This window comes from Bos indicus x Bos taurus, chromosome 9 (assembly GCF_003369695.1).
Source record: "Bos indicus x Bos taurus breed Angus x Brahman F1 hybrid chromosome 9, Bos_hybrid_MaternalHap_v2.0, whole genome shotgun sequence".
NCBI classification, from domain to species: Eukaryota; Metazoa; Chordata; class Mammalia; order Artiodactyla; family Bovidae; genus Bos; species Bos indicus x Bos taurus.
Genome location: NC_040084.1, coordinates 92,329,691 through 92,343,979, shown reverse-complemented (window position 1 = coordinate 92,343,979; position 14,289 = coordinate 92,329,691). Strand labels below are relative to the sequence as shown.

Below are 14,289 nucleotides of genomic sequence, written 5' to 3'. Positions count from 1 at the left end.
AGGAAAAAGGTAGCTTAGTGTCTGCTTTCCCTTACCCTTTTTCACTATATTACCTGCATCCTCTCAAGAAAAATCTTTCCAGGCTCGCATTTCTGCATGTCAACCACATAGAAGGCACTTTGTTTCAATAGTGCCCAGGTGGAATACAAAGAATTTCCCATAAAAAATAATTGTGTGTTAAATCTACAAATGAGCATAATTACATCATCCTTATTTATTAAAGATTTTTTTTCCCCCTCTGAACACCCATCTGATACCACAATTTTTACTTTAGGCCTTTCACATAGCTTTACATTGGGATGAAAATGCTGATGTGATTACAGGATTAAGGCAGAAAACCTACTATGGAAGACCCAACTGGAATCATGAGTTCCAGCAGGTCGCCTTCAGTCACCCCAGGTGAGCAGCTCTCTCTCCTCTGCCTCTTGGGAGCCTCCAGGAGAGACACAGTCTCCATCACTGTGGGAATGGATAGCAGCTCTCGAGCACAAACCAGTTAATCCACAGCAGTGGGCCTCTTGTTTAGAGGTAAAACATTGACCTTAGAAAAAGTAATCGTGGGATATTTCAGGAAGCACAAACCTATGCATGACCATCTTACAACATCTGGCAAGTGTCAACTGCATTGAAATTTCCATTGTTGTTGTTTAGTCGCTAAGTCAGATCTGAATCTTTGACAACCCCGTAGACTGTAGCTCTCTGTCCATGGCATTTCCCAGGCAAGAATACTGGAGTGGGTTGCCATTTCCTTCTCCAGGGGATCTTCCCAATCCAGGGATCAAACCCACGTCACCTGCATTAGCAGGTGGATTCTTTACCACTGAGCTACCAGGGAAGCCCTAAAATTTTTAATACGTAAACTCAATTGAAGATGGTATCCCTTTTTAATTTTGATTTATTTATTTACTTACCAAACCAGCCTCTACTATGTCTTTGCATTAGATTTTTAGGATGGATTATTTGTGGGCCAAAAGAAATAGAGCTGAAAAAAATTTAGGGATTATACTTATCTTTATTTATTTTTTAAATTAATTGTTATTGGAGTACAGTTGATGCACAATGTTGTGTTAGTTTCTGCTGTATAGCAAAGTGTCTCAGTTATATATATACATTCTGTTTCATAATCTTTTCCATTATGGATTGTCACAGGCTACTAAATATAGTTCCCTGTACCATAGAGTAGGACCTTGTGGTTTATTCATACTACACATATACTAGTTTGCATCTGCTAATCCCTAACTAGCAAACCTTCCATTCCCCATCTTCCTACTCTTTGGCAACCAGAAATCTGTTCTCTGCATCTGTGAGTTGTTCCTGTTTCATAGGTATGTTCATTTGTGTCGTATTTTAGGTTTTACATACAAATGCTAACATATGGTATTTGTCTTTCTCTTTCTGACTTACTTCACCTAGCATGATAATCTCTAGGTCCAGAAGATGGTATTTCTTAAACTGCCCATGCCTTCAAGAAATCTTGGGTAAACACAATTGATCTGTGATTACTCAACTGGAGAATTCACTTATGCCAAACTGTAAACTGTACCTAAAGCATATCTTGCAAAGCAGAAAAAAATATTCTAAAACCAAGCAGGAATTTAGAAGTCTGAGAACCTGATTGTAAATCCTGGCTCCATCATTAATACCAATTTACCTTGAACAGATTATTTAACTTGGCTCTGACTATCCCCTTCTCCGTAAACTGCAAATAGTAAAACTGTTTACCTCCTAGGCTTCTGTGAGGATTAACTGTGTGAATTTTAAAGGGCCTAAAACACTGCTCTGAGTTCAGTGTTAGCTGCTATCATTATCAACTATTAGTTCAACTCAGTTCAGTTCAGTCTCTCAGTTGTGTCCGACTCCCTGCAACCCCATGGACTGCAGCACACCAGACATCCCTGTCCATCACCAACTCCCAGAGCTTGCTAAACTCATGTCCATTGAGTCAGTGATGCCATTCAACCATCTCATCCTCTGTTGTCCCCTTCTCCTTCTGCCTTCAACCTTTCCAAGCATCTTTTCCCAGGTTCTTTTCCAATGAGTCAGTTCTTCGTATCAGGTGGCCAAAGTATTGGAGTTCCAGCTTCAGCATCAGTCCTTCCAATGAATATTCAGGACTGATCTCCTTTAAGATGGACTGGTTTGATCTCCTTGCAGTCCAGGGGACTCTCAAGAGTCTTCTCCAACACCACAGTTTAAAAGCATCCATTCTTTGTTGCTCAGCTTTCTTTGTAGTCCAACTCTCACATCCATACATGACTACTGGAAAAACCATAGCTTTGACTAGATGGACTTTTGTTGGCAAGGTAATGTCTCAGCTTTTTCATTATCTTCTTTCACTTTCATCAAGAGGCTCTTCAGTTCTTCTTCACTTTCTGCCATAAAGGTGGTGTCATCTGTGTATCTGAGGTTACTGATATTTCTCCCAGCAATCTTGACTCCAGCTTCTGCTTTGTCCAGCCCAGCATTTCGCATGATGTACTCTGCATGTAAGTTAAATAAGCAGGGTGACAATACAGCGTTGACATACTCCTTTCCTGATTTGGAACCAGTCTCTTGTTCCATGTCAAGTTCTAACTGTTGCTTCTTGACCTGAATATAGATTTCTCAGGAGGCAGGTAAGGTGGTCTGGTATTCCCATCTCTTTAAGAATTTTACAGTTTTCTGTGATCCACACAGTCAAAGGCTTTGGCATAGTCAATGAGGCACAGTAGATGTTTTTCTGGAACTCTCTTGCTTTTTCAATGATCCAACAGATGTTGGCAATTTGATCTCTGGTTCCTCTGCTTTTTCTAAATCCAGCTTGAACATCTGGAAGTTCATGGTTCACATACTGTTGAAGCCTAGCGTGGAGAATTTTGAGCATTACTTTGCTAGTGTGTGAGATGAGTTTTAATAAAAAACACTTAAGTATGACTACTATATGATAAACTTCATCGTAGAAGAGGAAGAGCATTTGCTTTCAGATCATAAGACAAGAGTGAAGGCTGTGTTTTCTGATTCTGGAAGATACTGACTATGTGACAAACAAGGGAGTTTGTTTGAGCTTTTGGGGCCAAACGTAAAACATGCATGATTCTATACATTCACATTTTTATTTTCATAATTTAAAAATGCATAGTATGTTGAAAAACTTGGTGAAGTACAAAGCACTAATACAAAGATTTTGTTGTTATTTATATATATTGTCTAAATCGGTCATTGTTCTGAACCCACATCATCTACAGGTCTTGGAAGTAGCATGTCCTAATATTGCTTTTGTTTAAAGAATAGTTTCCACTTTTGAGGAAAGACCTGAAGGAGGTAAGGAGCTGGCAAGTGTGCCATGTGGGCAACTTGGAAAAAGCAAAAGGGCAGCATGTACCAAGGCCCTGAGACTGCAGACACTGTTCCTGGCATGATCCAGGAGGCCATGGATCAGGTTGCTATGTTCTTCCTTTGGAAAAAAAATTATTCATCTGATAAATGTTTTACACTCAGTTTTCAATTATCTTGGAACTAACATTCCCACACTGTAGGCTTTTGACAGGGACATGTGTATCTTTGTCTTTAAGCTTTTATAGATAAGACTGCTCTTTTCTGTGCTGTTTTTGTTGTTGTTCAATTGTTAAGTCATGTTTGACTCTCTGTGACTCCTTGGACTGTAGCATACTAGGTTCTTCTGTCCTCCCCATCTCCCAGAGTTTGCTCAAATTCATGTCCATCGAGTGAGTGATGCTCTCTAACCATCTCATCCTCTGCTGCCCTCTTCTCCTCTTGCTGCCCACTTCTCTTTCAATCTTTCCCAGCATCAGGGTCTTTTCCAATAAATTGGTTCTTCGCATCAGGTGGCAAAGTATTGGAGATTCAGCTTCAGCATCAGTCCTTCCAATGAATATTCAGAGTTGACTTCCTTTAGGATTGACTGGTTTGATCTCCTTGCTGTCCAAGGGACTCTCGAGAGTCTTCTCCAACACCAAAGTTCAAAAGCATCAGTTCTTCAGTGCTCCAACTTTATGGTCCAACTCTCACTTCTATACATTACTATTGGAAAAACCATAGCTTTGATTGTCCCTTATTGATGCTTCACACTGTATTTGTTTATTTGTGTTACATATGAAGTTTACATCCCAGTTAGAAGACCTTTCAGAACAAACCATTTAATTATCTCCCTTCCCTCAGAAAGGTGTAAACCAGAAACACAGCATCAAGAGATGGAGGGTAGAACTGTGTTTGCACAAACTCTACCTCCAAAATCACATTGCATTGTGCTGAGAATTGAGTCTGTCTGATTTTGCAGGGAGTGAGGAGTAGGGAACATTTTGAAAGTGGGAAAATCATATAGCTGTCACTTTTCTCATTGCCTTGGGAACCATGTGCTCATTCCTTTTCAAAAGCCATAATCGAAGTATAGTATATACATGTACTTAAAGCCCAGTTGAATTTTTCAGCACAAGACTTATGGAAACTCTCTCTTCTCAACAGAAGACTTCATCTCTTCCAAAGTTTAAAAAAACCAAAAAACAAAAAAACAAAACCAAGGTTTGGATGTCACTGAATCAAGCCTCTATAATTCTAAAAATAGTGTATCTGTAACAACCTTAGACTCTCTAACACCGCAACTTATTATACAACTTCAACTATCAATGTAATTAACATTAGACATGCGTCACTGTTGCTGCTGCTATTGTCCAGTCACTAAGTCATGTCCTACTCCTTGCCACTGCAAGGACTGTAGCCCACCAGGCTTCTCTGTCCTTCACTGCCTCCTAGAGTTTGTTCACATTCACGTCCATTGAGTTGGTGATGCCATCCATCTCATCCTCTGTCATCCCCTTCTCCTCCTGCCCTCAATCTTTCCCAGCATCATGGTCTTTTCCAATGAGTTGGCTCTTCACATCAAGTGGCCAAAGTATTGAAGCTTCAGATTCAGCATCAGTCCCTCCAGTGAACATTTAGGGTTGATTTCCTTTGGGATTCACTGGTTAGGAAAGCTCAATTATCCTTTTATTCATGGAATGCCAGATTCCTGGGAAAAGACAAGTCACCAGTAGAAGGCTTAGCACTACTCTTCCAAAAGACTTTTTAAATGACCTCCTTAAAGTAATTTTGTTTTCTGCTGTGTAAAAGAAGATTTATGTTTAATGAAGCTTTTAATGAAGACATCACAGAAAGAGAATGCCAATAGAATCTAATTTTTAAACAAGAAAATCTAATATTAAGAAGTATTTCAATATCCTGGCCTTTGCCAAGTTATAAATAAAACACACAATTCAATTATTGTCCTGCACAAAGAACAAAGTCACATTAATTTTCCTCAAGGTGGTTATTAAAGAGATAAACAGTATGTTTCCCCCCCAATTATGTCAAGGAGATGTTTGTTCCCAAGCCTCATTGGCTACTCATACAAGACAGGTCTGTCCTGTCATTAGCTCATATCTTTTGGCAAAGATGGGCCAGAAAGAATTGGTGGATTTGTTCATGGCCTCAGAAAAGGTTCTTTGTTCTTGAGGGTCTTTGAAGTAGGCTCTCAACCATTTCCATTCATCTGTGCAAAGCGGAGTATTCTTAGGGCTTACTCTTTTAAAAACATTTACCTGTTCATTTAAAGCAGGAGTCTGTTCTTGTTCTAAGAAGAAGGAGTTAAATCAAAAGAATAAAGGGAAGAGGGGCAAAAATATTTTTTTACAGAACATGAAAAACAGCACCAAAAATAAAGCTTGAAGGGAAGCAGATCAAAGAGAACAGTGCAAGCTATAAAGGAAGCAGAAAATTGCAAAAATAACAGTAATAGAGAAACAAATTGATGGGCATCAAAATGAATACAAATAAGAAAAGGGAAAGAAAAAATTTTAAAGAGATCAAAGACAGAAAGTAGAAAATAGGGAAGCATACTCTGTTGTTTTTATGTGCAATTAATTTTCATAATTGTATCAGCTGTATAACAAAAGCACAAGTATAATTTTAAAAGAAGATCAACAAATAATAAGTGGACATGGAAAAAGTAAGTCTTTTACTGACATGGCCAAACTGACATTCATGGAACTATTGCTGTCCGTTGCTTAAGTCAGACAAGCACAGAAAACTACTCTAAACTCACAATGGAAACTATTCTCTTCATTAAAATATAAATGTTAATTAAATACACACACTTATATCTGTGTCTTATTAATCTTTAGAAATGCATGTCTTATACAAAAATGGGAGCTACATATCATTATTTGTAGATGTTATTGTGATGCCAAGCTTTAGGCAAATATTCAGAAAATCAGGAAATTGTTTCCAAGAAGGTAGACAGAATGAAAATAAATATATCTTTATCACATCTAGCTACTTTTTGATAAACACATATTATGTGTGTGCTCAACCTTCTGGATTTGTAGGTCTGTTGTTTTTAATTAATTGAATAAAATGATACTCCATAAGACTTCAATTTTTGATCTTACTTTTCACATAATATTTATAGTTTGCCACTTTTGACTTATCTACTAATAACTTCACCATGCCTTGTAGGCGTAAAACTTTATGCAATTAATTATGATTAAAAACTTAGAAGATCTGACCATTTTTTCATTGCTTCAGTAGAAGTGTTTCTTTTCTCTGGAAGAAAAAATAAAGAATAGAAGAATACTACCATTTGTTAGAACAGTACAACCCCAAAGTGAAGAAAGATGCCAACTTACCATATGACTGGGAGCTTCTGATCCATGCTACCTGAATGCATTTTAGACCACCCATTGTTTTCAGAAATGTAAAAATACCTTTCCACTAAATTGAGTAAATGTGTCCACCTGGAGCCACATTTGCTTGTGTGCACACCCTCCCGATTCTCATTTGTGTGTACATATGTACAAACCTAGATAGCATATTCAAAAGCAGAGACATTACTTTGCCAACAAAGGTCCGTCTAGTCAAGGCTATGGTTTTTCCTGTGGTCATGAATGGATGTGAGAGTTGGACTGTGAAGAAGGCTGAGCGCCAAAGAATTGATGCTTTTGAACTGTGGTGTTGGAGAAGACTCTTGAGAGTCCCTTGGACTGCAAGGAGATCCAACCAGTCCATTCTGAAGGAGATCAGCCCTGGGATTTCTTTGGAAGGAATGGTGCTAAAGCTGAAACTCCAGTATTTTGGCCACCTCATGTGAAGAGTTGACTCATTGAAAAGACTCTGATGCTGGGAGGAATTGGGGGCAGGAGGAGAAGGGGACGACAGAGGATGAGATGGCTGGATGGCATCACTGACTCGATGGACGTGAGTCTCAGTGAACTCTGGGAGTTGGTGATGGACAGGGAGGCCTGGCGTGCTGCGATTCATGGGGTCGCAAAGAGTCGGACACTATTGAGCGACTGATCTGATCTGATCTGATGCACAAAATGTTTTTGAATAATATTTTTGAGAAATTAACATTCTGATTATAGCACACAAGTCTGTCTGTCTAAAAGGATATCCTAAATACTCCTTATATGACTAAATTGCTCAGAATATTCAAAGAAGTAGACTTTGGTAGAAATTCCACACAAAACATATTATAGCTTCAAGAGAAGAAGAAAGCCACCATAATCTTATGACTGGGTATTGTTAGCATACATAAATAATGTCTTTCCATCAGAAGACATCCAGTCCTCCTGTTAAGATCAAGGGAAGATTCACGGAAAATTGGTGGAACTATTCCATTTGTGGGAGGTGGGATTAGGGAGGTGGGTGAGCACAAGGTAAATTTATCATTATTCTTCAGTTCTCTTTGGGAGTTATCTATTGAAGCATTCAGTTCAGTTCAGTCGCTGAGGAGTGTCCAACTCTTTATGACCCCATGAACCGCAGCACGCCAGGCCTCCCTGTCCATCACCAACTCTCGGAGTCCACCCAAACCCATGTCCATTGAGTCAGTGATGCCATCCAACCATCTCATCCTCTGTCGTCCCCTTCTCCTCCTGCCTTCAATCTTTCCCAACATCAGGGTCTTTTCAAATGAGTCAGGTCTTCGCATCAGGTGATACAGCAAAAATATTAGGATATTTCTGTGTGATGTATTTCTGTGTGAGGTGTATGTTTTCAAAGTTTTATCAGAGGAAGGAGAGGACCCAATTGGCAGAAACATAGCTCTGCCATGGGGATCCAATACTACAAGTCAGTTGCTTTCATTTCTCTCCCCTATTTTAATCATGAGGGGCTTCCCAGGTGGCGCAGTGGTAAAGAATCTGCCTGCCAATGCAGGAGACCCAAGAAATGCAGGTTTGATCCCTGGGTCAGGAAGATCCCCTGGAGAAGGAAATGGAAACCCACTCCAGTATTCTTACCTGGAAAATTCCATGGACAGAGAAGCCTGGTGGGCTACAGTCCATGGGGTTGCAAAGAGTTGAACATGACTGAGCGAACACAAAACAACAACACACATTTGTAACCATGATGCTCTCAGAGGCAGCAACTTTGTGCTCCTCAGAGCCAAGAGCCAAGTCCAGTCACCAGCTTTAGCTAGTGAAGGGACCATGAGAAGGATGAGGAATCTGGGACAAGAGTGCTGACTCACCAAAGAGGATGGAGTTGGTGGGAAGAGCTAGGGAAGTGTGTCAGCCACGTGCAAACACCGTTAGGGATGCCTGTAGCCCCTAATCAACCCCCGAGTAATTAGGTCTCAACGAAAAGTAGCAGAGGAAGCTGCTACAAATAATCGGGAGGCGCGTTTAAAAAAAAAAAATGCCCAACGCAGTTATCATCTCAGGTTACAAAAAGGAAGGTGTACAAAATGTAATTATGAGATGAATTATTTGGAGGCTTCTCTAATGAAAAGCATTCTCTAGAAAAGATTAAATAGAAGTCTGATAGTGAGTCCATTGTCTGATAGTGAGCTTGTCGTTCTCATTGTCTTTCTAAGCCTCCATAAATCCACAGGAAGCTTCTGTTTATCGATTTTATTTGCAGAGTGCACTCAGGGCATAAAGTAATTTGATTTTTTTTAAATGGGGTTTAGGGTCTGCCCCTATAGGGTTATAACTTACCAAGCATAAGAGCCAACACATAAAAACAAACATGCAATTTAAAGAGAGCAGGGCTCAAGATGGGAGAACCTGGGAAGAGAGCAAGGTGGTGGGATTACCCTCGCTCCCCCATATATCTGCTGGCCAGAAACCTCCCGGGGAGTGACATTTTGGCTGCCTTTCATGCATGGCATCACCAAATTGTTTTGAAAAATGCATCAAGCCCACAAAAAAAATGAGCACAATAGTCATTTAGCAAATAAGAGGGGACGAAGAAAATTTTCTTTATTGTTTATCAGAGCTAAAAATGCTGTTAATGTTAACCATCTCTGCAGCTTGTGTAAAATTTGTCCTTTCCCCATCAAAGTCAGATGCCCAGACTGATCAATGCTGCTAATGTTGTCCCCAATCCAATGCCTCCCGTGTGTGCAAACTCTGCAACTTGCAGGCTGTAAACTGAAGAATAATGCCTTGTGTTTTTATACTTCTTTTACAGAGAATCTTTTTTTTTTTCATTCTGAGCATTCGTGGGTAATTAAACTTTATAGAAGAATGTTTTTTCTTTAGCAACCCCATTAAGGTTCTGTTGCACTTGTCCACTGCCTCATAAAAGAAAAAAAAAAAAAAAACGCTGCCACATCAGTGCCTTTTCTACTTTGTGAGGCCTCTTGGCTCCTTGCTTCCCAGTGAGGCTTCGTGATGAGAAAGCTCCATAGTTGAAATTACAAACGCCGAGGCAGGGAAGAAAGGCACACAAAAGAATGCCATGTGTGGGGCCCATAATGCACAGAGAGCTAAGGAAGGACTGGCCTTTCTGCCTTCGTGGAAGGTAGGTGATGAAGGGCCTTTGTGAGACTTTTTGGAGATTACATAACCATGACAGTTACATAAATACAGAAACATGTGTACTCAGCTGTGCAGTGTTATAGCCGCAGCTTCAAAAGAGGCAGGGTAGCTGTGAACTGCTGGGGACACCAGGGGTACACCTGGCAGCCAGCAATCAGAATCCTTTGAAATGGAGTCTTAAAGGCAGAGCATCAAAGAGCATCTTCACGATCTGCAAACAGTCACACGCGGCTGCAAACGAAAGGGCAATCGTAGCCTGTTGGGAATGGACCAGTGGGCAACCTCTTTGGTGACACCTACACTAATGGAAAAATATCACCACCCATAACAGTGTCTTTGAACAGAGATGCAAGGTTGCCTCTGGGCATCAGACTCCTCAAGGGGAAGGCTTTTGCCTGACCCATCTATCATTCAAACTGCGGCAGTCCAGAACTCAAAAAACCTAGTACAAGCCTGGGCGGGAGGGGAGTACCGGGGAGAATGGACACATGTATATGTATGGCTGAGCCCCTTCACTGTTCATCTGAAACTATGACAACATTATAGCCAGCTATACCCCAATACAAAGTAAAAAAACTAAGAAAAAAAAAAGATGAACACTTCAGATTAAAAAAAAAATCCTAGTGCAAGAGTGCTGATCCAGGAAGTCTGTAATCACTGCTCGGTTAACAGCGCACATCACACACACATCCTGTGGTCAGCTTCATGGAGCAGGAAGACATAATGTAGGTTGTAATGTAAGCTAACCATTCTTGACAGCTCACTATGTGCTAAGTCTGATCTAACCCTCACAGAGGCACTTAGGAGTTTGGTATAGAACTGTCACCATGGACAAAGTCCCCAAAGGAGGACTTTGGGAAGCTAATTAACATGCCCATCAATGAAGTGATGAATCAACAGCTCTCAACCATTGGCTGATATTTCCATGTGTGTTAGTTGCTCAGTCGTGTCTGACTCTTTGAGACCCCATGAACTTTAGCCCACCAGGCTCCCTGTCCATGAAATTCTTAAGGCAAGAATACCGGAGTGGGTTGCCATTCCCTTCTCCAGGGGATCGTCCCAATCCAGGGATGGAATTCAGGTCTCTTGCATTGAAAGTAGAGTCTTTATTGTCTGAGCCACTAGGGAAGCCCATAAACACCTTTAAATTACTTCATTAAGTCATAAACTCATATTTTTTTCAGTGGGAAATGTTTCCTGAAAAAGTGTTTTCTCGAATTTAGCCATAGGAATAATCTCTTTAAAAATAATATTTAAACATTTTAAACATATTGTCATTTACAACGAATCCACTTGATAAGTTCCTTTGAAGCTAGAGTTTGAAATGTCGTTGAACCATCCATTCCTACCATGGCTATTATTGTTCAGGATCACATAATTAAATGTGGATTCAGTACATGGCAGAGAATCATGTTAACACACGAGCTAAGAAGAATGAGGTTATAGAGGAGTTCCGCAACAAACACGATATGAGGAGGTAAAGGTGGTGCGGAGGGCTGGTCCTGAAGTGTTTCTAAGACAGTGTTTCTCAGAGGGTAGCTCATGGGGCCCATGTGCTTTAATAGCTCCTGGGAGGCTTGCTAAAAATGACTCCTTGGATTCGAGCCTGAGACTCTGTTTTAATAATCTGCCTAGATAATCTTATGCCTAGCAAAGTATGAGGACTTTTGACCCAGACTCCAACCCTCTAATTAAGCTTGTGCCAGAGATTAGAAAATGTTACAAGGAATAGTACAATGCAAGATAAGGGAAATCGCGGTTTCTATAAGTCCCTGTAGAGACTGGCCACTCCCACTTTTCAGAGACAACCTGAATCCTGGTGCTAACTCATTATATATAAGGAGAGCCAGCAGTTGTGTTTTCAAGAGATTGGAGCAGCCCTGGGACATTATTCTGAAATACCATAGTTAGAGAGGACAACTTTGAGGTGACCTCATTTTCAGCCATGTGATTTTCCTTTCCAACTCTTTTTTTTGGCCTTCTTTGAAAATTAAAGTAATTCCAGCAGGAGAAGTAAGCAAACGTTGCTAGAACTTTTGTATAGATGATCTTAACTATGAATAGGCAGAGTTGAAAAATAGCAATAACTAACACTTTTTAAACCTTTTGGAATGCATTATCTCATTTTGCTTTGGATAAAACATACCAAGTAGTCACTATAATCTTAGTTCAACTCATATTGAGATTGAGGTTCATAGTCTTGCTCAAGACCATGCAGATAATAGGGAACAGAGCCATTTATTCATTTCTTCAGCAAACAAATATTGGTTGTCTACCCAGGATTACAGAGATGAGTAAGACAGACCAGGTTCTTGCTCTCAGGGAGGTGACATTGTAGTCAGCAATCCAAGAGAATGCTAATCAAGGTCACGACCAAAATTCCACCCAATATCACCTCTATAATGAAACGCCTTCATCTGTCATCATGGCACCTGCCAACCTCAACCTTCTTTACATCACCTATCTATATCCCACAGCATCTTGTGATACAGAGCTTAACAGGATTCTGGGAACCTGTGAGAGAACATGGTGCTAAAAGTAGGAGAAAAGATTTCAAGGAAAAAAGAAAGTGGGTGGAGAAAAATATGTAAAGTCACAACCGCGGCTACTCGCTAACTGTACCCTTCTGTCTTGGCTGCTGGCTGGCCTTGCCCTGTGTAACATATTCTCTTCTTGTCTCACCTCCACCGCAGCAGCAACATCGGCGTGTTCTTCTGCGGACCCAAAGCTCTCTCAAAGATACTTCAAAAAATGTGCCGCGTATATTCATCCGCTGACCCCAGGGGGGTTCACTTCTATTACAACAGAGAAAGCTTCTAGACTTCGGAGGGAAAAAAAAAAATCCACATGTTGTATAAGTGGCTACAATCATATAGGTCAAGCGTCAGGAAACTTTTCCCCAAAAGTGCCAGATAATAATTATTTTAGATTTTGTGGACCGTATGGTCTCAGTTGCAACTACTCAACTCTGCCGTTGCAAGCACCAAAGTAGCCCCTGTATCTTAACAAATGGAGGTGGCTGAGTTCCAGCAAAACTTTATTTATGGACAGTGAAACCAAATTTCATATAATTTTCTTCTGTCATAAAATATTCTTCTTTTGATTTGTTCTCAACAATTTTAAAATGTAAGACATTCTTAGCTCATGGGTTGTCCAAAAATGGGTGGTGGGCCAGATTTGACTTGTAGGCAGTAGTTTGCTGAGCCCTGATATAGGTCATCTTTCCCAAGCTTGTTTTCATGCTTAACAATACGCCCAAATGGAGACCGGCATGGCTGCTTGGCTCATAGCCTCCTTTAGAAGTCATTTCAAATTTCATCTCCCTGATGGCAGAGACATCTGCCTTGTATCCAAACCTGATCTTTTCTGCTTTAAACTTAAGCTCCTTTGTGCTTTTTTCATCCTCTATAGATCTGAGAAATCACCAATGGGGGTTATCTTTCACAAAAATCCTTTCTAACTTGAAAATGATAATAAAACCATCCTTTACCTATCCCTTTTCTAGTCCAAACAATACTGAACTCTTAACTTTTCATCCAAGGATATATACCCTAGCACTTCAATCATTCTTGTTGCCCTTCTTCAAATCCATTTTCATTCTTCACATCCTTTTAAAATGTGTTGACTAAAATGAGATGTAACATTCTAATCTAAGCATGACTAGTAGTGTATAAAAGAGTGATTTTTTTTAGAGCTTGGATGCCATATGCTTTTCAATACAACTAAATTCTGTTTGCATCTCTTTCTTCCTTTCCTTCCACATTTCTTTCTTTCTCTCTTTTAATAAGTACTTTTTGTTACTATCACATTTTGATCTATGGTTATCTTGATACTTACACCTCAGCTCAACTTCTACCCCACAAACATACTGGATTTTTTTTTTTAATTTTATACTCTTATTGAGCCAGTATTTCCATGCCATGCAACTGTTTTATCCCAAAAATGTTCAAAAAATACTTTTCATATTGTATAGTTTTCTCTACTGGTATCAATTCTTTTTTTAGAATTTTTCTTTCTAATATTTCAATATTGTTTTTAAGTCTGTCACCAGATACTAATACTAATATTTAGCTCAGTTTATCTCAAATCTTTTGTTCAGTGTTCAAGTTTAGACTCCTTTCTTTAGATTCAAGTTCTTTAGATTCTAAGATTCTTTAGATTCAAGATCAAGGACTCCATGATGAATTTTTGTTACTGCCTGTTAATATGAGCACCCAGTTGGGAACACGTTAAAGATAACTAACCATTGAGAATGGCACATCGCCCTATACTGTCTTAGCTTAAAAATAAGATATCATATACAATGAAACAAAAACATTTATTGAAATTAAAACAGATTATGTTTTACAAATGCTTCTTATCTTTTTAGGTGGCCATTCTGCCATAGAATAGAATTTAATTGGTCTGACCTGATTTGTTTCTACAAAGTTAGGCAGCCACTTAAGCTCTTCCAAGTATTTCTAAATTGTAAATTGATCATTTGTTTTACTTT

The 14,289-nt window shown here is 39.6% G+C and overlaps 1 protein-coding gene across 1 annotated transcript in view; it reads left to right on the top strand.

The window, feature by feature from the left end:
* Positions 1-12,617, top strand: part of NOX3 (NADPH oxidase 3) — a 66,041-nt gene extending 53,424 nt beyond the window's left edge. Inside the window, exons 12-13 of the mRNA XM_027552181.1 lie at positions 275-399; positions 12,491-12,617. Coding sequence (XP_027407982.1) covers positions 275-399; positions 12,491-12,617 — 252 coding nt within the window. The remainder of the gene's footprint in view (positions 1-274; positions 400-12,490) is intronic.
* Positions 12,618-14,289: the final 1,672 nt, after the last annotated feature.